The following is a 23,905-nucleotide window of genomic DNA, read 5'->3' as shown; positions in this document are numbered from 1 at the left end:
GCCCGCCGGCCCCGCCCCGCCCGCGCCCACGGGGGGGTACTTCCGGTCACGCGGGGCCTGCCGGCGCGCTGTTGCGAGCGCTTGGCTGCGAGGGGCCGCTGCGCTCTGCCCCGGCGCGGAGAGGGATGGACGTGGAGGGGGACTGCGTGGAGGGGACGCGAGCACACTGGACACTCGTGGGCAGCCACCACCATGCCTGCCTGCACCCCTGAACACCCCCCACCTCCCGCCAGGAGACCCTCACCCCGCCGTTTGAGATGCCCACGGGGTCCAGCTCCGGCGGGCATCCCTGCGTAACAAACGCGGACTTCATTCCACTGGGATTTAAGGAGCGCCTGCTAAGTCCCCTCCAAGGGACCCTCCTGGGCCCTGAAGTGGTGACCCCAGCACGGGTTTGGAGCCCACCTTCGTGTCTCCACACCCCAACTAGGCAGGAGGCGTGGCAGAGGGCGATGCAAGAGCAGGAGTGGAGCAAGCAAGTGGCCCAGGTGTCCAGACTCCCTTCCCGGACCACCAGTGCGTGCAGTGCAGGGACAACCCAAATGAATGTCTGGAGGGCAGAGGGACTGAGGGGTCCTGTTGACCATGGCAGTCAAATGCAGGAAGAGTTGTAGAGGGTGCACTTGGAGCTACAGAAGTAGTCTGTTGGTGGAGGCAGAAGTGACAGGCAGGGGTGGGAGTAATGGGAAGGGGAGGTCTCTGGAGGCATCAACGACGCACAGACTGTTCCCATATCTGTCTGCTTCCACACACAGGTGTGCATCTGGGGTCTAACGGTGTCTTCTGGCACCCATGGGATTCAGGGCCTTTTTTCACCCTGGAATGAGGTGGCCCCAGGCTTCTTCCACAGTTGCCACCACACTTGCACCATTATTTTTCCTACATTTGGGTGGTGAACTCAACCGTAGCCGCTCCTCAAGACAGGGCAGCAGCAGGAAGGACTAAAGGAACTTCACTCTAGTGAAATAAATCCCCTCCATTCCAGAACCTCAGCCCCTGGTGTTCTGGCAGAATAAGCACTCAAACCTTGTCCTGCACAGGGGTGCAGCACTCCCCCACCCACCAAAGTCTTGCCCTTCCCAGTCTCATGCCTGCCTCATCTCCAGCTGAATCTGACCCCTTGCTGTAATATGCTGCTGAGTTGTTAAAGTTTTTTAATGTTATAGAATTAATAATTGAAGCCAGGTGTGGTGATGCGTGCCTATAATCCCAGCTACTCCAGGGGTGGAGGCAGGAGGATCACAAGCTCTTACCCATCCTGGACAAAGTTAGTGAGACCCTATCTCAAAAACAAAATAAAAGCAAAACACCTGGGGGTGTGATTCAAGTGGTAGAGCACTTGCCTAGCATTCATTCATGAATCCCTGAGTTCAATGTGTGCGTCAGTTGGGGGGATTGAAAATTGAGAGTCTCTATTTAAAAAAAAAAGTTCTGGCAACACAGTGCCTGTGGTTTGAGGGTACTGGTCAGTAGGGCCTGAGAGGTGATGGACCCGGTGATGATTGGGGCTTGCCATCCTTGGTGCCTACTACTCACCATCTCTCTACAGGCCCACCTCTTCAGGATACCGCCACCTGGGCTTGTGGGTATCTAAGATTTTGAACTCCAACTACCAGTTTAGACTTGACCATCCTACCTGATCTGTAGGTTCATCAGGAAACATCAAGGTATCCCAAGCAAGGAGGGGGTGATTAACAATTAACCAAAAGCAGTGTCACCAGGCAAGGGAAAACTTGGGAATGTGGGGGTTTCAGGGCCTGGCAGCCTGTGACCCCTTTAGCCCTGAAAAGAGGAAAGAATAAGATGCCATTGAGCCTGGGAGGAGATGGAGGTGGAGAGGTGGAGTCATCCAGCAGAAGCTGTGACTGTGGAGAGACAGTGGGAGGCAGAGAGAAGAACCCCCCCCCATCTCTGCTCTCCTGCAGTCAGTCACTGGCCAGCACTGCCCTTGGGCAAAATCGTCCTGAACTGTAAGAGTAAGGGTTGCTGGAGATGCAGCCTTCAGAGGTCAGTCTCTGGGCCCAGAGCCAGGTAGAGAGTAAATGGGTGGAGTGGGCCACAGAATCCTGTGCTCTGTTCCTGCCTTAGAACCCTCCATCTTATCAGGTAAGGATCCTCTGTCACCCTAGCATCCAGACCTCTCCCTTGGCCTGCCTGAACCTGATCCTGACACAAGACTAATTTCCTCCCAAGTGTCAGGATTACAGATGTGTGCCACCCTGTCAGGCCTTCTACAGAGATTTTCAAAGCCAGAGTCCACCAGGCTCCGAATTCCTCAGACCTCCCTTTCTTTCAGCCTATTCCTGCCTGAGTATTCACCTCAGCTGGTGTTCCTTTGGTCCTTTGTCAAGGTAGAGGGTCAACAGAGAGGCCACCCCTTGGCCTCTTCATTACATCCCCATCTCTGAGGGTCAGCTCTCCATCTTCCTGCTCCATGACAGGCAGTCTTCAAGGCTCATTTTGCTCCTCACATTGAAGGACACAGCCGGACACGGGCGCGCGCGCGCGCGCGCACACACACACACACACACACACCAAAAGATGCTGCCTGTCCTTCATTCTCAGGTGTGTATTCACGTGTTTATGTGCAGTCTCCATGATGACATTTTCATGGACACCCCATATCTTGCCTGCCTACCCTCTGCAGGACCTATGGTTACTCTCTGAGTTCTCCAAGGAACTCAGATCCAAAATAATTACCTATAAAATAATTATCTGTACCTGAACCACGTGGGTGGGGGCCAGGGGAGACAGAGACCTTCAGATGGAGGTCAAACAGCTCTAAGAATCATGTTGAGAAGGACGCAGGCATGAGGCTATAGAAGATGAGAAGAGAACCAGGTATAGTGGTGTATGCTGTAATCCCAGCACTTGGGAGGAAGAGGCAGGAGGATCTCAAGTTCGAGACCAGCCTAGGCAACTAGTTCATGAGACCTTATCTTGAAAATAACTACAGCAAAATGGACTGAAGAAGTGGCTCAAGTGGTAGAGCACCTGCTTTGCAAGCGTGAAGCCCTGAGTTCAAACCCCAGTTCCACAAAAAAAAAAAAAGAAGAAGACAGTGAAAGAGGGGACTCCTGCAGCTGCATGAGGGGAAGGGGGTATCTATCTGCAAGATGGAGACCTACACAAACAATCGGGCTTCCTAAGCTCCAGAACAGCTGGTGGGCACCAAGCTGAGACCCTGACCCCACTCTTGGCCATGAGCTTAGCATGGGGCTGTCACACCTCAAATTCCAGCTAGCCTGACGGTGATAGGGTGTTTTGATTACAGTTATTAATGTATTCCCTAATACACATTTTAATGGTATCTCCTATAATGCGTGATTGGGAGTTGGGTAGGATTCGAGGTCAATTTTTGACATGATGGGCCTGAATATAGATGTGCCCAAGGCCTGCCAATCATATGCCTCCCTGAGGGGCACCTAGTGGGCTAGAAACACAAGGAAGAGATGGGCGCTGATCCCTCACCCCAGGGAAAACTGAAAGCAGGCAATGTTCTTGATGGGGAGGAGGAAAGGAGGGAGAGCCTGCCCATATCAGGGGCTGGTCCACCTGCCCCCAGCTGCTGCATACAAAGCCAAAGGAGGGAGAGGCCTGCCCAGGCCTGGGCACCCCAAGAGAGCAGGAGAAAGCAATCACAAGAAAAACAGAGGCCTACACTGGGAGGCAGCACCCCTCCAGCCTGGGCTTACATGGCTGCACATTGCCATCAGCTGGTCTGAGGTTGAGGGAAAGGACACAGAAATTGAGGGACACAGCCAACCTCAGGGTGCCAGACCTAGGGTAGGGCAAGTCTCAAAGTCCCAGCTGTGAAGTGCAGCCTGAGAGCCAGGAGCCAGGAACTCAGAGAAAGCAGAGGTTAATATCCCTATGTTTTCCCAGAACAGGTAGCCTTTTAGCCAACCCGGAAAGGTGACTGAAGACTGGGACATAGCAGAATAGGGGCATCCAGCCCGAAAAGGAATTGAGGGGTAGGAATTTGGGAAGATGGGGAGGGGAGAGTCAGCAGGCAGGAGAGAGTCATGTTTTGCCAAGATGGTGGGGCATGGCAAGGAACACAAGTAGGAGTCAGGGAGCCATCCAAAAGACGTTGAGGTGACCTAGGTGGCAGTGACAAGCTGTGGGAATTAGGAATTCTGCATGGGCCAGGTGTGGTGGCTCACACCTGTAATCCTAGCTATTCATGAGGCAGAGATCAGGAGGATCAAGGTTAGAGGCCAGCCCATGCAAATAGTTTGTGAGACCCTACCTTGGAAAAACTCTTCACAAAAAAAAAAAAAAAAAAAAAAGGCTGGTGGAATGGCTCAAGGTGCAGGCCCTGAGTTCAAGCCCCACTACGGCAAAAAAAAAAAAAAAAAAAAAAGAATTCTGCATGGGTGCAGTAGCTCATGGCTATAATCTCAGGACTTGGGAGGCCAAAGCCAGGAGGATCAAGGTCTGAGGCCAGCACCAAGCCCCCCCCCCCAAAAAATGCAAGACCCTGCTTGAAAAATCACTAAAACAAAACAGGGCTGGTGGTGTGGCTCAAGTGGTAGAACACCTGCCTTGAGCACCAGGCCCTAAATTCAAACCAAGCTGGGATTAGAAGCATGAGTCACCACTCTTGGCCAAGAATTTGGGTGCAATGGTGCACTCCTGTAATCCCAACACTCAGGAGACCGAGGCAGGAGAATGGAGAGTTCAAGGCCAGCGTGGGCTGCATAGCAAGACCCTGTCTCACAAACAAAAACAAACAAGAAAAAAAGAGTTCTTAATTCAGAATTAAGCTATGGGACTGGGAATTGTTGCCAGGCAGGAACCTGATCCCCTGGGAACTTGTGGGGAGCCAGGTGATGGGGTTCTGATACCATGTGAAAGACCAGGCCTCCACCTACCCATTGTCTTTCCACAGGGAGCCCCTCCTTCCTTCACCAGCCCTCCCTGGGAAGCCCCAAGTCTAACCTAATCTTCCAGCCAGGCAGCAGCAAGGCATGCTGGGAATGATTGGTCACTGGGGCTGGTGGCTGTTGGGAAGAACAGAAATGAGCAAAGTACCCACCAGGCAAGTCTGGATCAAGTTCCAGGCCCTGCGATGAGCATAAAGAGACAGGTGGGAGGAGGAGGTTGGGGGTGTCGCCTACAGATAGGGGAGGCCCCAGGAACTTGGGACAAAGATTCTCTCTTCAGGCTCTTCTGAGGCTTTTCTCAGCTTGGTCTTCACCTAGAGTTTCTGTGTCTTTTCATCACCCAGTTATAGCAAACGTCCTGTCAAGCCTTCAGTGTCTGATCAAATCGTCCTGGCCTGCCTCCAGACATCCTGGAGTCTGTTCACTGGAACTCACCACCACCCTGAGCTCTTTTTGACTATAAATCTTCATTTGTCTGGGCTGTATTCAGAATTCAGTTCGTTCTCTCTCTCTTTCCCTCTCCCATAAGCATTCTACCATAGAGTCACACCTCCATCCTGTTGGAAATGTGGGCCCCAAAAGTGACCACGGGGAGAGGAGTGATCTGGCCAAGAGATTCTTTATTGCCAGGTGGGAGAGGGAGAGAGCAGAGAGAGCAGAGAGAGAGAAGCAGGAAGGGCAGGGGCTTAAATACCCCTGAGTGGGACTCAGCATGATCTGATTGGTTAGGATCTTATGGTTCGTGCTGATTGGAGGTTGGGGCAGAAGGAGGATTCAAGCTAGACTTGAGGCAGGACCGTGACCCTGGGAAATGGAAGCTTAAGGGTGCAGTAAGAACTGAAACCTATGGGCGCCATTATTGCCAACACATCCCTTTTTGCTTTAGTTTATTTTTCAGATAGGTTCTCAGGCTAACTTTACCTGGAGCTGGCTGAGATTCTCCTACAGCCACCTCCCTTGTAGCTGGGATTACAGACATGCACCACCAGACCTGGCCCAGAATTGAATCAGTTATGTATTGAAGTCTCTTTGCCTCTATTGCAATAGGCTCAGAATTAAATCTGGTTTTAGTAAATTTTTTTGGAGACAGGGTCTCACTGTGTAGCCCAGGCTTGACCTGGAACTCCGTAAGTCCATATGAGAGGACAGAAATGTCCCTGGTAAACAGAGCTCCAAATGCCCTCAGATGCCTGGAACCTGCCCACATCTACTGTGCCCCCGCTGGTGACTCACAGGAAGGCTGGTACACAGAATGAGCTTCCTGTCAATCACTGGGGTCACAAATGGCCTCCTGACTAGCAGTGTCCACTGTGGAGGGCAGGACAGGGACCAGGTGGATGACATACCTGGGAGAGCTGTTTTATGCCTACAATTGGGGATGCCCCTCCCCCTACAGACTGCATATACACACATGTATATGAATATGAAAAATATACATGAGAGATTTTGGAAGTGTGTTTGTGCCAAAAATATGCTCATTAAATATTGCCCATCTTTTTTCTGGTGGGGTACTATTGGGGTTTGAACTCAGGGCCTTGCACGTACTAGGCAGGCACTCCACCACTTGAGCCGTGCCCTCCACTCCCTGCCCTCTTGCTTATTCTTAACACAGATCAATAATTGCAAGTCCACTGGGAGAGCAAAACGACATACGACCACTTGCAGTGTTTAGTGTCTGCTGGAACATGGTGGGGAAGAGCCTAGAAGGTAGAAAGAGGCCAGAGGTTTAGTTTTTTTCTTGTACTCACAGGAGGCAGAGGGAATTTTAGGAGACTCTGGGGAGGGACAGTCAGTAATGCTGAATTACATACTGAAGTGGTCACATTTTGGCTTTCTTTCAGTTCTTCTAATGACATATCCCTGAAACCCCAGCTGCCTGAGAGGGGGAGGCAGGAGGGTCATGAGTTCGAGACCAGCCTGGGCAAAGTTAGCATGAGACCCTGTCTCTTGGGCTGGAAGTGTGACTTAAGTGGTAGAGCACCTGCCTAGCAGAACAAGGCCCTGAGTTCAAATTCCAGGACCATGAAAGAAAAGTTTAGCTGGACTTCAGACTTATAGCACAACATGGAAGGAGTTTGGAAGTTTCCATTCTGTTCTCAAAACAAGAAAAAAAAAAAGTTGAACAAACCAAAGTCAATAACACATCTTTGAGTCATCAGAGAATTGAAGTCACAGAGCACACAAAAGGTTGTACAAGGAAAGAAACACAAACAACTGGTACACTGTTTCACTCAGTTGTAAGCTCTGACTACTTGTTTACCAAAATTTGTTCCTGGGGTATGGTGGTGCATGCCTGGAATCCCAGCTCTCAGGAGGTTGAGGCAGGAGGATCAAAAGTTGTTGCCCACATGGTGAGACTCTGTCTCAAAAAAACAAAAAAAAACCCAAAACACAGAACAGACTGTTCCCTGGTGGCTCACACCTATAATTCTAGCTACTTGGGAGGCTGAGATCGGGAGGATCCAGGGTTAAGGCCAGCCCTCGCAAATAGTTCAGGAGACCCCATCTCTAAAATAACAAGAGCAAAATGGACTGGAGATGTCAAGAACCTGCTTTGCAAGTGTGAAGCCCTGAGTTCAAATCCCATCCTACCAAAGAAGAAAAACAAAGAAACAAAAAAAATATTTTATTAACAACAAACTCCCCCAAAAGTGTTAAATAACTAAATTAGGAAGGAGGGAAGGAAATTGAAGGACACTGTAATTGAGTTTCATTTACAACTTCAGGAAGTCAAGAGATCATGACTTGGACTGGTAGAGTAGCTCAAGCACCTGCCTAGCAAGTGTGAGGCCTTGAGTTTAAACCCCAGTACCACCAAATATGAAATTGGTGAGAGAGAGAGAGAGAGAGAGAGAGAGAGAGAGAGAGAGGGAGAGAGAGAGAGGGAGAGAGAGACCATGACTCAAGAGATGACATGCAGGCGTATTACTTAGAGATTATGACATAATGTCAGAAAGAACAATTCAAAAAATTGAAAAGGAGGAGGGGGTGGGACTGGGGACAAAGAGAGTGGGACAAAAATGCCTGTACTTTGTCAAAAGCCTTTTAGGGTCTGACCTAAGAGGGTAGCAGCTGGATGGAGCCCAGGTGTCCCCTGCAGCAGCGTAGCATCACCCAGACATGGCACAAGTACAGTCCAAGGTTGCAAAGAAAGTCCTTTGGCCTTTCTGATGACTGAGCGTATCACAGTGGGGTGGGAAAGAACATGGTGCCTGGGTCCATCTGTCTAGCTCTGGTCTCTAAGGTAGATAAAACCTCACAAAATAGCCTCAACTTTTACAAACATTGCAGATATGATAATTGTATGAAACATTAAGACTAATTACACTCTTGGTAATTTTGTGGAGTATTTTTTTAATCCTATTATATTTTTTCCCTGGTAAGTCAGTCTGAAGGTCTGGACTCCTATCTTCCCAAGGAAAACTCCCATTTTTTGTTTGGTTTGGTTTGGTTTAGTTTTTGGTGGCACTGGGATTTGAACTCAGGGCTTCGCATTTGCAAAGCAGGCGCTATCATTTGAGCCACACCTCCAGTCCGTTTTGCTCTGGTGATTTCGGAAATGGGGGTCTCACAAACTCTGTGCCACATCTGGCCTCAAAAGATGATCCTCCCAATTTCAACCTCCAAAGAGCTAGGATTACAGGAGTGAGCCCCTGGTGCCTGGCTTCTCTTGTTTTGTTTTGAGACAGGGTCTTGAGACAGGCTAGGCTGGAACTTGTGATCCCAAATGCTGGGATCACAGGTGGGCACCATCACACCAGTGAAAGTCCTTTTTTTTCCCTGTAGTACTGAGGTTTGAAATCAGGATCTCACGCTTGCTAGGGAGAGGCTGTACAGCTTGCGTCACTGCACCAGCCCTTTCTGCTTTGGTCATTTTGGAGATGGGGTCTTGAATTTGTACCCAGTCCAGCCTGGACCACAATCCTCCTGCTCGTGCATTATACCTAACTAGCGCGACAGGCATGCCATGCCCTGCGTTTTTATTGGTTGAGATGGGGTCTTACAAACTTTTTGCTCCAGCTGGCCTGGAACCACAGTCCTCCTGATCGTCACATCTGGAGTAGCTGGGATTACAGACGTGAGCTACTGTGCCCAGTCTTGATGTTCTTTTTTCTTTTCTTTTCTATGCTCTGGTTTCTGTGTTTTGTTTTCATATTTCCCAACATGTCTGACTCAGGCAGTCCTTGTCTGCTGCTGGCACTGAAGGGCAGAAATGTGAAGCCTGAGGATGGAAGAATGGGGGTGGCCACTGCTGGCTTATGTCAAAGAATCACTGGATGTGAATGGAACTGCAGGTGCCAGGGCAAGGAGATAGGGGACAAAAAGGTCTGGCTCACTTTCTCCCCACAAACCCCTACGTCCTGGGTCTTGGAGCGGTCTGTGCTCACTGGGAAAAGGGACCCACTCTTAAAATCTGTACAAGCTGGGCACCAGTGGCTCACATCTGTAATCCTAGCTACTTGGGAAGAGTAAGCAACCCAGGCTGGACCAGGCCACGCCATGGTCGCCATGACAGGTCTGCCAATGACAGTTATCCTAGGCAAGGCACAGGAGTGAGAGATGGCTCAGCCCCTGTTCCTCTGGAGTATGGAAGGTGACATCTGTTCCTGCCTCTTCTGCCAGGCTCGGATGGGGGGAAGTGGGAGGAACTGGGATCTGAGCTGTGCTTGGATGGCAGAAGCCAGTGGCGAGGGGCGAGCTCACGGGAGCGGGAGAGATGCTGCAAAGTGCTGGAGACGGAAAGTAGGGAGACAGGAAATGTAGGGTGAATGGATGGTGTTTAAAAGCCAGGGGTAGAAGAGACACCAGGGTTCAGGGTGTGGACAGGGAAGGAACAGACACAAAATGGACCCTGGCACGTGCCCTCATTTAGCAATTGTGTACAGGGGCAACAGAAAAGGAGTGGCTCCAAGACAGTTCCTGGTTGGATGTCTTTGGGGTTTCTTTTCTTTTTGGTGGTACTAGGGTTTGAACTCAGGGCCTCCTGCTTGCTCAGCAGGTGCTCTCCCACTTGAACCATGCCTCTAGCCCCTTTTTACTTTAGTTATTTTTCAGGAAGGATCTCCTGGTTTTCCCCAGTGCCAGCCTCAGACTGAGATCCTCCTACCTATGTCTCCCATCATACCTGAGCTCACAGATGTGCACCACCACACCCGGCTTTTTGTTTAGATGGGGTCTTGTTAACCTCTTGCTTGAACTGGTCTTGCACCTCAATCCTCTCATTCTTTGCCTCCCAAATAGCTGGGATTACAGGTTTGAGCAACTGCACCCTAAGGAAGCTTTCATTGCAATCCCTGTAGTCACTTCATAGAGACAGTTGCTGGAAGCCCCGGGGTGCTTTGGATCAAGGTGCCCTTCTGGGAGAGAAGATGGAAAGAAGATGCCCCAGAGCAGATGAGGCACCTCTGCAAGGAGAACCCCTGGGTGGCATCAGGGTATCTGGGCACCCTCAGGAGCTAGGACACGCTTCGGAACCTGTGTGAATATCTGGCCCTGAGACGTTCTTTCCAGTAAGAACCTAACACCACCTCCTGGGGACAGTGGCTAGATGTGAGGGATGTGACTGTCACTTCACTGGAAATAGCATCAGACCTGTGCTTCTGTGTGACTGGGTCACTCCTTCCTGTGAAATCTGCCACACAGGTAGTTTTTGTTTGTTTGTTTGTTTGTTGTTTTGCTTTGTTTGGTGTCGATGGATCTTGCTCTGTAGCCCAGGCTGGCCTCAAACTCACAATCCTCCTGCCTCTGCTATTTTCCTACGCCACATGAACCCCTTTCCTCAAAGAAGACATAAGTTCCTTCTAGGGAGACCCCCAAACCCCTTCTCCATCTTTAACTGATGCTGTTCCTCTTCTAGCTAAGACACACTGCCCTCCAAATAAATTTCTTTTAACTTAATACTGAGATAGCATGTTAGCTGGGCATGGTGGCACATGTCTCTGGTACCAGCTACTCAGGACCCTGAGGTAGGAGGAGGTCCAGGAGTTCAAAGCCAGCCTGGACAACATAGCAAAACCCAATCTCAAAACTCAATAAATAAATAAAAATAGAGTGAACCATGGGGAAAGTTAAGTTAAATGTTTGGGAAGTGAGAAAGGGAAAGAGAAAAAAATGGTTAACATATAAACCAACAGATTTCCTATAAAAGTAAGGGTGGAAAAAGCCAGCCATAGTGGTGCACACCTGTAATCCCAGCTCCCAGGAGGACGAGATAGGAGATCGAAAATTCAAGAACAGTTTGAACTACATAGAGAGATCCTGTCTCAAAAAACACAAGAGGCACCCATAACCTTTCTAGCCTTCCTTTCTGCAGCTGGTCACGTGATCATGGCTGACCTTTCTGTCTTCTTCCATGCTCAGTGCAACCTCTCTTTGCTGACAACAAGTACCCCAGTGTGATGGACAAGAACCAGAACTAGAAAGGGAATTCTGGGAAACAGAATTGAGAACCCAGCTTAACCGTGTTGATGCTGTCACTACAAAGCTGCCCCCGCCCCCGGTCTTCCCTTTGATGGTGAGACAGTTTCTACCTTAAACATATCTATTGCAAGCAATACCAGCAATCTAAGTTAGCAGTAGTATTTATCTGTCTTCCCTTCAGTCCCTCTTCCCTCACCTAAAGGTGCCTCTGATAGTCTAGACCCTCCTTGGAGACCTCCTGGCTCCCCACAACAGTCACTCCATGTCCTGTGATCATTAATCTGTGTCTCCCTCACCTGCTGGGAGCATCTCAGAAAATGCCCTTCCACACCTGGCAGCCTTCAGCCCTTCACCTGAAGCAAGCCTGGCTCTTCCTTCCTCTCCCTCCTAAGACCAGGCTCTGCCCATCCACCCATCTGGGCGTCTAATTTTTCTGTACTGGGATTTGAATCAGGACCTCACACTTGCCAGGCAAGCGCTCTACCACTTGAGCCATGCCCCAGGCCTTTTACCTTCAGTCTGTTTTTCAGATAGGGTATTGTGGTTTTGCCGAGGCTGCCCTTGGCCTTCAGTCCTCCAGGTACCACTGTGCCCAGCTTGTTCTCAATGACTTTTTTTGCACATGCTAGCCTCAAACTATGATCCTTCTGTTCACTTTCCAATTAGCTAGGATTACAGGTATACACCACCATGCCCCAGTCCATCTGGGCATCTTAAGTCAGATTTCCCAGAAGTAGACCTTAGAAGACCATTTTGGAACGCAGTCGGGGGGGCTAGAGAGAGAGAGAGTAACAGAGGACAGGAAGGGTGAGATGCAAAGTCCCACTGTAATAACAGATTCCCATCTGGAACAGAAATAATGCCTCAGAGTCATCCCAGCGTCAGGCAGGGCAGCCAGACTTTCCCCATGCCAAGGTCATCCACTCCCTGCCCCTTCTGCGTGCTGCATGTGTGGAAGAGCTGCAGAACTGCAGGTATGGGCTGCTGGGAGCCAAGAACCCTGAATCCAGGCCTGGGGTGAGGGCCCCCCCATCCATCTGAAGGATCATTCAAAGAGACATGGGCACAGAATCCATGTTGGCTCCAGGCCCCACCTTGCCCCTCATAGAACCAACTGTGTCACATATCGCTTCCACTCTGTGTAGGGAACAGGTATCCAAGAAGGGGGACGCCAAAGCTGTCACCTACCCTTCTCCATTGCTCAGTTCTAGATTTCCTGCCTTCAGCATTTCTCAGCTGGCCTGAGGGGGTGACTCAAGGCGCCTATTTGAAAGAGCTAAATATCCCATCCCCTGGTGACTTTTTACTTGGGAAAATGACTCTATGTCCATGGGGGAGAAGATAAGGAAATCACTGCTGCCACTCATGCTGTATTCAGTGGAATTGTATAGTCAGGGACCCAGCTTCTCTGGATCCAAGAACTGGCTCAAGTCTAGACACTAGGAAAGAGATCGTGACTTTCTGTTGGGGAAGTTGACAGTGGCCTTCAAGGTCACCACTGGACCTTTTCTGAGGAGTGTACAAGTCAAGTAGTACCCTAGTTGCATGCTCATCTCCCTCCCCGCTGGGATCATCACAGTCACTACCTATCACCACAGACATCCATGCATCTTGGCCACCTGGATGTCCACTTTACTGTCATGTCCATCTTGCCTCTGGTGGTTAAGCAGGACAGCCGGCCCCTGCTGGTCCTGATATGGGGGAAGCCAGTTCTATGGTAGCCCTTCCAGAATTGCCTCAGGAAACATCCCTGGCTGAGCTTCCCATGAGGCCAGAGTCCTCTGCCCTGTATACTCCGTAGCTCCCTGTAGGGGCACATCCACCCGGCCAGGCCTTGCCAATCCCTTGACGAAGAGACCTCCACCAGACCACTCTGGGACTAAACCTTGTCAAAGGGCTCATGGTCTGGAAGGGAGCTGGGGTAGCCTTTGGAAGGCACAAGTTCCCCCAAGACTCCTGCCATGTCTCGGTCAAGGTGAGGGATAGAGCTGCAAAGGAAGATGGGCCACAGCCATATCTGCAGGCCCAGGGGACTTGGGGTGCTTGTGGGGCCCTGATGATCTCCAGATGTCCTTTTCTTTTCTCCTCCTCCTCCTTTTTTTTTTCTTCTCTTCCTCCTCCATCTCCTCCTTCAGCTGTCCTTTTCTTCTTTCTTCTTCCTTCTTCCTTCTCCTTCTCCTTCTCCATCTCCATCTCCTCTTCCTCCTCCTCCAGGCCTTCTCCTTGTGGTGCTGGTGGCCTGATGCTCACTGGGCAGGCGCTCTACCATTTGAGCCATGCCCCCAGCCTTCCACATGTCATCAATCCAAGCCAGAGGACCCCACCCCATCCACATCTGGGCTCCAATGTGAATATACTCCAACCTGCTCTGAAGTTCCCTTGCTGTTACACCAGGCTGGTGTAACAGCCAGGCTTTTGGGGATCTTTTTAATTTTTTATTTTGCAGTGCTAGGGATGGAACCCAGGGTTTTGTGCATGCTAGGCAAGCGTTCTACCATATGATCTATGTCCCCGTCCCTTTTTGTTTTGTTTTTAATTTTGTGTTGAGATAGGATCTCATTACTACATTCGCCCAGGTTGGCCTCAAACTTGCCATCCTTCCACCTCAGCCTCCTGAGTAGTTAGGATTACCACCACACCTGGCTTGTTTTGTTTAATTGAGACAGAGTCTCACTATGTAGTCCAGGCTGGTCGTGAACTTGTAATCCTGCCTCAGTTACCTCCTGAGTGCTCCTCTGCCTGGTCTTCAGAAGTCTGCCCTTGATGGAGAGAAATGAGGGTCTCTCTCTCTCTCTCTCTCTCTCTCTCACACACACACACACACACACACACACACACACACACACACACACACACACACACACAGCTGGGGATGGAACCCAGGGCTTTGTGCATGCTAGGCAAGTGTTCTACCACTGAGCCCCAACTCCAGTCTTTATCATTACCATTTCCCAGGTATCTTAAGTGCTTGAGGTATTGTGTGAGCCAGGTGGGTACCCTGTTCTTCATCAGTACAGCAGCCAGAGGCAACCACCACTCACTACTTACTGGGGGCCCCCTGCTGCTACCTGCTATGCCAAGCCTCAAACCCAGAATCCCACATCTAGACTCCACTGCCCAGGGCCACTGTCAACACCAGGGCTCTTAGGCCAGGCTTCTGAGAAGCAGGTTTTGAAATGAGGACTTTTGTGGGAGTATTTTAGAAGGAATTTGGTCCCAGGGGTTGTCGGGGCAAGAGTGGGACAGGGAAGCAGAGGAAGCAAAGGAGGGGTGCAGGACCTAGTGTGGTGGCCCATGTTTATAATCCCAGCTACTCTAGAGAAGGAGGTAGGGGGATCATCCTGTTTCTGGCTCTGGGCAAAAGTGTGGGACCCTATTTGAAAAACATACTAAAGCTGTATGTCACACCTGTAATCCCAGCTACTCAGGAGGCAGAGATCAGGAGGACAGAGGTTCAAGGTGGGCCCGGGCAATAGGTTCATGAGACCCTATCTGGAAAATGCCTAACATAAAAAGGCCTGCCAAAGTGGCTCAAGTGGTAGAGCGCCTGCCAAGCAAACATGAGGCTCTGAGTTCAAGCCCCAGTACTGCCAGAAAAAAAGTAAAGAAACACAAAGCGGCTGGGGCTGTGGCTCTAGTGTTACAGACCTTGCCCATCAAGCAGTGAAAAGATATTATTCCCATGGAAAGACGTGAAAACATGAAGACAGGACACCGTGTCTCTTCGTTTTATTTTTCATGTTTTGTTTCTCACTTACCAACACACATGGAAAACGTGGTTGTGTCAGTAAAAGAGAAGCAAGGGCAGGGAGAGAGAGGCAAAACCAAGCAGCCACCCTGTGAAGACAGGTCAGGTAGAGCCCGGAGGCCAAAGGCAGCAGGTGGCCTCCTCCACCTGCCTGCCTTCCCAGGAGACATCAGCGATTACTGCAGCTCATACAGCCCTTGCCCCACCCCACCCCCTCAACGATTTGGTGAGGTGGTAAATAACCTTTCTGTCACTCCTGATTCTTCCCAGCCAGGAGGCAGGGTGTGCTCAGGCAGCCCCTCCCGCAGCCTGGTCCGGGGGAGTCTTCCACCTGAGTCTCAATTTGCCAGCACCAGAGCAGCACCTGGGCAGCCCTGGCCTCCATAGGGCAAACCTGGAGCTCTCTCAGGATCTCATTTCAGGGGACATGCCTGGGGGCTGCAAGGGGACTTGGGAACATTTGTAGCAGAGGCCCGAGAACCTGCCTCCAACAGGTACAGAAACTTGGGCTCTCCAGGATGGAAGGTTAAACCTTTAGCCCAGAGCAGAACTTTCTGGCATTTGTCTGCACGTTGACCCTGTGAACACTGTGACCCCATGTCTATGAACACAGGCATTTCCATCAGAATTATTTCCCCCAGGGACTTTTACCCAGCAGGTATTTTTTCAAGGCCAATGACACCAAGGACAATTCAGTGCCTTGCTCAGTTCTTTGCATAAAGCAGGTAAGTTTTCTTTCAACCACCCCCACCCTTTTTTTTTCTCTTTGACATAATTTCCATCAGCATCCAATCTTTTCCGTGTGCCTATCACCTCATATATATTTTTTATTCCCTGGTTAGTGTTCAGTTGGCGTCAAACGTCACCAAGTTGTTCGTCCAATTTTCTCATAAGAGAAATAAAAAGAAAAAAAACCCCAAACTAGGCAGCCCTCTCGCCCATCGGTTTCCCCTGGTGCTGTTTGAGCCACGGGGGCTGTTCTCTTGAGGATGATTTTTGGGGGTGAATTTGTAAACCTGGTACTTCTTAGAGAGTCTCAGGGGATGATGGAAGTTTTTTTGTTTTTTTTCAATTCTCCCTTCCCCCTCACCCCCAGGGTGTCCAGAGATAAGGAGAACTGGGGTCAAGATCACACACTGGGGTCAAGATCACAACGTGGTGTCAGGTGCATCAGCCCCCCCCAGCCCCTCCCACCCGCGCGCTGCCAGCCCGTCCCCCGCCCTGTGCCGGGAGGCGAGGCGCGCCCGCATCACGATGCCTTGCTGGCGGGTGGCCCGGAGGCCTGCTGGGCACGCGATGCGCCCCCCGAGGGCGCGGGCCGCGAAGGTCGCAGCAGACCGAGGCCCCGCGAGCGTCCGGCCCCGTGCAGCTGGCGCTCGTGGCGCCGGATCTGCACCTTGTGGCGGAAGCGCTCGCCGCAGTCCTCGCACACATACGGCCGCTCCCCGGAGTGCGTGCGCCGGTGGCGCAGCAGGTTGGACGAGACGCTGAAGCGCTTGCCGCAGTCGCCGCAGGCGTAGGGCCGCTCGCCCGTGTGCGTGCGCTGGTGCTGCACGAGCGCCGAGCTCTCGCTGAAGCGCTTGGAGCAGTAGGAGCAGGCGTAGGGCTTCTCGCCCGTGTGGATGCGCTGGTGTGTCACCAGATTGGAGTGCTGCGAGAAGCCCTTGCCGCACTCGCCGCAGCGGTGCGGCCGCTCGCCGGTGTGCGTGGCCTGGTGCCGCACCAGGTCCGTGCTGCGGCTGAAGCCTTTGCCACACTCCCCGCAGATGGTCGGCCTGTCCCGTGCGCGCCGCCGCCGCCGCTGTCGCGCAGGTGTCAGCGCCGCACTGCCCGCCGGACCCGGGATGGCCACCACGGCCGACGTGCTCACGGCCGGCAGCACCATGAGCTCTTGCAGCACCACGTAGCCCGGAGGGGCCACCACCACGGCTGCTGGAGCTCCTGGGACAGCAGCCCCGCCGCTCCCTGGGGCGGGCACCAGTTCCAGCTGCAGCTCGGGCTGCACGGGGGTCAGCTCCAGCTGCACCTCCTGTGACTGGGCGCCCAGGTCCACGGGGGTCAGCTCCAGCTGGACCTCCTGCTGCTCCAGCTGCTGCTGCTGCTCCAGCTGTTGCTGCTGCTCCAACTGCTGTTCCAGCTGCTGCAGCTGCTCTTGCAGTTTGAGCTGCAGCTGCCGCTGCTCCTGCTGCCGCTCCAGCTCCTGCTGCCGCTCCAGCTCCTGCTGCCGCTCCAGCTCTTGCCGCTGCTGTTCCAGCTCCTCCTCCGTCCCCATGTCCACTGGCATGAGCTCCAGTTCCACCTCTTCCTCCTCTGGCTGCAGCTGTTCCTGCTGTTGTTGCAACAACTGTTGCTGTTGGAGCTGTTCCTGCTGCTGCTGCAACAGCTGCTGCTGCTGCTGGAGCTGCTGCTGCTGCTGCAGCTGTTCCTGCTGCTGCAGCAGCAGCTGCTGCTGTATCTGTGCCTGCTGCTGCTGCAGCAGCTGCTGCTGCAGTTGTGCCTGTTGCTGCTGCTGCAGCAGCTGCTGCCGTAACTGCTCCTGCTGCTGCAACAAGAGGAGCTGCTGCTGCTGGAGCTGCTCCTGCTGCTGCTGAAACTGCTGCTGCTGCAATTGTTCCTGCTGCTGGAGCAGATGCTGCTGCTGGAGCAGCTGCTGCCTTAACTGCTCCTGGTGGTGCTGTTGCAACAACTGCTGCTGCTGGTGCTGCTCCTGCTGCCGCAACAGCTGTTGCTCTTGAACTTGCACTGGCTGCTGTGGTAGCGGTTCCTGCTGCTGGTGCACCGGCTGTTGCTCTTTCACTTGGTGTGGCTGTGGCTTCTGTGATTGTTGCTCCGGCACTTGCTGCTCACGTCCCTGTCCATGCTGCTGTGTTAGCTGCAGCTCTGGCTTCAGTTCTTGGTGCTGCGTGGATTGGTGGCTTTCCTGTGGTTCCTGTGGTTCCTGTGGTGGCTGAGACAGCTGCTGTTGCCCGTCCTGCTGTGAATGCTCTTGTTGCGATTCCAGCTGATGACCCAGCGGTGGGCGCTGTGGTTGCTGTTCCTGCTGGTGCTCCGGCTGTTGGTGTAGTGTTGGATGATGCTCTGACTGTTGTCCTTGAAAGTCCTGTTGTCCCAGCTGGCCTTCCTCAGTGATGCTACTGGCCCCCATTGAGGCAGAAACTGCTGGTCGTGGTGGGCTGCTTCTGCCTTCCTGAGTCTCTTCATCTTCCTGACTGTCGCTTCCACCGCTGCCACCTGTAGTGGAAATGGCAGGAAGCCAGGAGAGAAGGATCTATAGGCGGCTCTCTGGTTGGGCCCCCCAGGACCTGCCCCTTACCTTGCCTGTGTACAGCCACTAAAGGCTACACTAAGGAGTTCTTAGCAGGGTCTCAAAGCATTGAATCACATGACAATGACAGCATTGCAGAAACTGAAATGCCAGGGGCTTAGAAATGTGCCCAAGGGACTGATGGTCCTCTCATTCTGGATCCCAGCTCCCTGACCCCTCCTCTGGTCCTCCCTTCACACAAACTCCATGGTTAGATGCTTGGCACCAGCACAGGTGCCTGGGGCTCCCAGCAGGGTTCCCTGAAATGTCTCTGTGTTTCACCCTGTCCAGTGGAAGTCAGTTCTCTGGCCACTCCAATGACCAACGCTCTGACCTCAGTGATCTCAGCGATGGTCACACTTGAAATCATGAAACTCACCTTCTCTGTAAATATCAAAGAACACTTTTTTTTTTTTTGGTGATGGTGGTACTGGGGTTTGAACTCGGAGCCTCACACTTGCTCTACTGCTTGAACCACACACATACCCGGCCCTTTTTGCTTTGTTTGTTTTTCAGATAAGGCCTTGCATTTTTGCACGGGGTTGGCCTTGGACAGATGGCAATCCTCCTGAGTGTGAAATTATAGGCATGTACCACTATGCCTGGCCCATAAGAAAAACTGCCTGGAACAATGGCCACAAGCAGTTTCTAAAATCCACCAAGTGTCAGAGAGATCACCAGGTGGGAAGTCTTCATTTCAGGATCCAACCCTTCCAGTTAGCACCTGTTCACAGGCTTAAGGACCCTGCACATTCTCTAGAACCTGGCAGATGCTTGAAAATTCCCTCAGTTTGGAACTAACCAGGGTACAATTAGCTCCATTTAAAACGTTCCGGAGTGGAAGAACTAATGGCCTCCAGTCTACACAGAGGCTGGTCAATTACTGCACTGGGAGAATGCAGGGTAAAGGCAGCAGCCCAGTGTTGTGTAAGGCATAGAGTAAGCCCTGCAAACACAAGAAGCACCCCACTGCCACAGTTTTCCTTCTGCACAGTGTCCACACTCGGTTTCTTATTCTGCATATCAATATTGTACTTTCAGAAAATCCTAATTTTCTTTATACACATGATCCTGGGAGCTCTCTCCACTTCTAAGTCTGATTCAACATCTGTTCTGCCTACAGCAATGGCTGTTTTATTAACAAATTTTTTATTAGAATATATTCATTGTATGGGGGGATTCATAGTGACAATTCAGATTACACTTATATTATACATTGGTTAGCTCGCCCCCATCGTCTCTCCCCCTCACCCCCCATCCCCACCCCACTTAAAGCAATTGCAAGAGGTTTCTTAGCTCAGTTTCATATAGGTATATGAAGTCCATCCACCATAAAGCATGGTCTTTTCGATTTTGTGATGGAAAGCAATGGTTTGATTGCTAAACTTTTGTTTTCTTGGCACTTTTCATACACATATCTGTGCGTGTACATATGTGCATATACATACACACATATATGTATATATATTTGGCAGTACTGGGGTTTGAACTCAGAGCTTTGCACTTGTGAGACAGGCACTCTACCACTTGAGCCACATCCCCAGCCCCTTTTTGCTTTTATTTACTTTTCAGGCAGGGTCCCCTATTTTTGCCTGAGGTGGGCCATATCTGCCTATGGCCTCCGAGGTAGCTGAGGTCACAGGCATATACCACCACACTCAACTTATGGATCAAGATAGGGTCTTGCTAACTTTTTCCCTGGGCTGGCCTAGAACTGCAATCCTCTCCATCTCTGCCTCATTGAGTAGCTGGAATTACAGGTGTGTACCACTGTGTCTAGCTCCAGGAATATATTGATTTACTAAAACCAAAGGATAAGTTGGGCATGGTCAGGCACACCCATAATCTCAGTGTTTGAGAAATGGAGGCAGGCAGAGGATTAAAAATTTAAGGCCAGCCTGGGCTATACAGTGAGACACTGTTTCAAAGCAGACAAACACATATCTACATGTATAATTCCCTTGTAAAAAATATTTCTAATAAACCTTGCTTAGGATAACGGATCAGTGAGTGCATTTTTCAGTTGGGGTGAATGTACCACTTGGGATGGTGGATGAAGACAGTTGTGAACACCTGTCCCTGGTGGTGTGGCTCAAGTGGTCAGAGTGCCTGCCTAGTAAGCCTGAGTCTCTGAGTTAAAGCCCCAGTGCTGCAGCAAAAAAAAATTAATGTCATAAATACCTGCCCCTATTTCAAGTCCAATGTCCCTTAGAACATCCCCTTCTCCATCCTCCTCTGTAAATCATCTCATTTCTAGCTTGGCCACATGGCCAATCTGATTCCTGAGGTGTCAATGTCAGCAATTTTTTTTTTTTTTGGTAGGACTGGGGTTTGAACTCAGGGCTTTGCACTTGCAAACAAGACGCTCTACTGTCTGAGCCACACCTTCAGTCCATTTTGCTCTGGTTATTTTAGAGATGGGGCCTTGAGAACTGCCTGGGCTGGCCTAGAATGGCAGTCCTCCTGATCTCAGCCTCCCAAGTAGCCGGGATTATAGGTGTAACCCACTGTTGCCAGGCAATGCCAGGATTTTTAACAAAGGCATTTTAGCAAATGTGTAGCTAAGTGTTGCCCGACATGTATACCCTCAAGAGATTTTGGTTAGTTAAATTTACAGTTGGGAAGAATCTTTGTTTAATCTACAGGTTGCAATCCAACACCTCTAGTTCTATATCAGCTCTGTTCAACCCTGCCCCATGCTCTTACTCAGCACAGATGGAAAATCTGGCTGTCATGAGTTGGCTACCTTAAAAGGTTCAGACAGAGTGGGTCCCAGAGGAGGGTGGCTCTGAGGGAGGCTCAGCAGCAGAAGTGGGAGCAGAGGTAGGGGAATAGTGATAAAGGGTAGAAGCCACAGGAGAAAAGAGATCATAGAGCCACCACTGAGGCACGAGGGGCGGAGCAGAGCTCTTCTGCCCTTCAACTCCATTTAAGGACTGGGGTCAGAGCCAGGGCCACATGGGAAGACAATGGTGGCGGTCACCTATCTGCTGGGGCAAGTGACGACCAGCAGGCTCAAGCTAGCACAGGTGAGGGGGGCCAGGGTGAGGCATTGGTACCACCAGGAAGTCCCTGGTCAACAAGACTTCAGCCTGACAAAGCGACCTTGGCAGATCCACAGGCAAACATGCAAAGGCTACTGAAGGATGCTGAAGTTGACCAGCCTGAACAGGTGCGGGCTGCCGCCACCCCCAGGATCTGGGGCTCTGTGAAAGATCCTAGCTGGAGGCCTCGCTCCCCTCCAGCCCTCACCTGACAGGGTGTCGGGCCCTGGGCCTCCATCCTCAAGACATCGCAGTTCCAACACGAAGGTCTCTGTCGCCGCTGGTCCCAGTTCCATCCTGGAGGTCACACCAGGAACCTGAGATGCTGGCTGTGCTGAGAGGAAGGAAGGAAGCTGGTCAAGTGGGAAGTGGCTCTTAGATCAAGCGGAGAGGCAACTTTTTTGTATTCACAGGGCTCCACCTCAGCCTGGTCAGAGGCCTGTGGCTGCTCCTCATTGAGACACCACTGTGGGAACCAGCCCCCTCACAAGGGCAGGAAGCTGGAGTCACAGAAGGGATATTTCAGGGTGCTCTCGGACAGAGAGAAACTTTTCATGTCACATCCCCCTTCCATTCTGTTGGTCTCCAGGACCTTCTGCCTCCCAAACTGCTCTGGGGACCTGCCCAGCCTTCCAAGGCCACCAGCAAGCCATATGTATCAGGTGCCACCCCAGCTCCCTGAAAGGTAGGTGGCCAGAGCACTGTGACACATGACAGGTGCTGCCTGCAGGCCTGTCCTCCTGAATCCACCCTGCAGAGGTGGCCCTTCATCCAGGCCTCTGCACCCTGTCACCCAGGCTGCTGCCAGCTTCCCCTGGCTTTTGGAAGCCAGTTCTACCTCTCATAAGAGGCAGCCCTCCCCGCCCCCCTCCAAGCCTGGGCCTCACCTGGTACAACATTTCCTTCTGGCGGCAGCCTCTGCACTAGGGGAGGTGTGGTCAGTGGAGGCTGCAAGGTGAAGGCCACAGCATTCAGCCAGCTCCTTCCCGAGGCGCCTCCATCCAGAAAGAGCCACCGGGGAGGTGCAGGCCACCCGGGGGGCCTTTCTGGGCACTCAGGAGGGTCTGCGCTGTCAGGGCTGCCGAGGTCGCCCTGGGCCAAGAGAAGGGGCAGAGTGGAGTTCCCCAGGCAGAAGTTGGTGGCGACTCTCGAAAGGGGACAGGGGCGGGAAGCAGAGCCCCGAATCAGGGCTGGCCTGGCGGGACCATCGCGCGCAGCAGGGCCGAGGCCAGGGCCTTAGCTCGCCCCGGCGGGGTGGTCCAGTCTGGTGTGGCCGGTGGCAGCTGGGCGACACGGATCCTAGGTGAGCGCTGGCCACAGGTGCCCCGCAGCCCGCGGACGGCCTGGGTCGGGCCGCGTTGGCCAGGGCGCGGGGGACGGGCGGGCGCCACGGCCGGGCCGGGTCCCCGATCGCTCGCCCACCCGCCGGTGTGCGTGCGTCCGTGCGGGCAGCGGCCGGGCCGGGGCGGGGGTTGCGGGCGCGGGTGGGGGTGGGGGGAGCGGGGGCCGGCACAGGAAGTCCCCCCGGCATCCGCATCCTGTCCCCCGCCCCTGCGGCCCGCCGCGCCCCCGCGCCCCGGCCCCCGCCACCACCACCACCACTACTACCACCACCAACGGCCGCCGCCGCCGCCACCGCCGCTCTAGGCCGCCGCCAGCTCGGTGGGTTTAACCCTTCCCGGCCCGGACCCGGCCACTCACCCGGACCGGGGGACACGATGCGCGGCACTGCGTGCGTCCCGGGCCGGCCGGTGCCGAGCGCAGCGCGCGCTGTGCCGCATCCCTGGTGCGCGTGTCCGCGCGCCGGGGTTGGTGACTGTCACTGCATGGGTGCGGACGGAATGGGGCTCCCAGCCCTGGCGCCTGCCACCTTCTGAAGGGTCGACTTGACCTCAGAGTCCGTCCCCCCCTCCCCCCCGGCAGGGGTCACAAATTGTGACCAAGTAGCAATTAGATGACACAATTAATTTGGAGGCCCCATCCGCGCCTCACAAGTCCACGTCTTGAACCCCTTCCTCCTGAGTTGGCCAGGCCAGTCCAGACCAGGCAGGCAGAGAATTCATGCAGCCTGGGCAACAGCTGTCACCCAAATGGATACAATGGCTTGTCTGGGCCACCTTCATGAACTGGCAGAGCTGGCTGGTCCCACTCCAGGGATAAGGATCCCTGTTCCCTCGTGCTAGCCACAAGGCAGAGTGGTCAGGCACTCCCTAGTCTATTCCAGGCCTTTCTCTCTCAGCTTCTCTGAGCCATGGTCTCTGGTGGCTTCTTTCCCTTTCTGACTTGCCACACTGTCTGTCTGTCTGGGTCAGGGATCTCCTCCCAGCCAGGTTTGACCTGACCATCTCCATATTCCCACCACTGGGCTTTAATGTCAAATCACAGACCTCTCCAATCTGGAATATTTACATGAAAAACCAGATCTGGGAAAGAGCCACTCCTGTGGCGCAGTGGAAATGCCTGGCTGGAGGGGGACGGGAGCTCTCTTGGGGCCTCAGCC

The 23,905-nt window shown here is 52.6% G+C and overlaps 1 protein-coding gene across 2 annotated transcripts; it reads right to left on the bottom strand.

Annotated features, from left to right (window-relative positions):
- Positions 1-16,252: 16,252 nt before the first annotated feature.
- On the bottom strand, positions 16,253-22,635 carry Znf853 (zinc finger protein 853). Of its 2 annotated transcripts, none has more exons than XM_074075506.1 (3): positions 22,293-22,635; positions 21,614-21,739; positions 16,253-18,288 (listed from the first exon to the last, which is right to left on the bottom strand). In XM_074075506.1, exons 2-3 carry the CDS (start codon positions 21,699-21,701, stop codon positions 16,307-16,309), a joined length of 2,070 nt encoding a protein of 689 aa, XP_073931607.1. In that variant the 5' UTR covers positions 21,702-21,739; positions 22,293-22,635; the 3' UTR covers positions 16,253-16,306. The 2 variants fall into 2 exon arrangements, with proteins under 2 accessions (XP_073931607.1, XP_020017705.2); XM_020162116.2 differs by having other exon boundaries at positions 21,614-21,734; positions 22,293-22,437.
- Positions 22,636-23,905: the final 1,270 nt, after the last annotated feature.

The sequence above is a fragment of the Castor canadensis genome, chromosome 6 (assembly GCF_047511655.1).
Source record: "Castor canadensis chromosome 6, mCasCan1.hap1v2, whole genome shotgun sequence".
In the NCBI taxonomy this organism is placed as follows: domain Eukaryota; kingdom Metazoa; phylum Chordata; class Mammalia; order Rodentia; family Castoridae; genus Castor; species Castor canadensis.
This window is presented reverse-complemented; position numbering and strand designations above follow the sequence as displayed.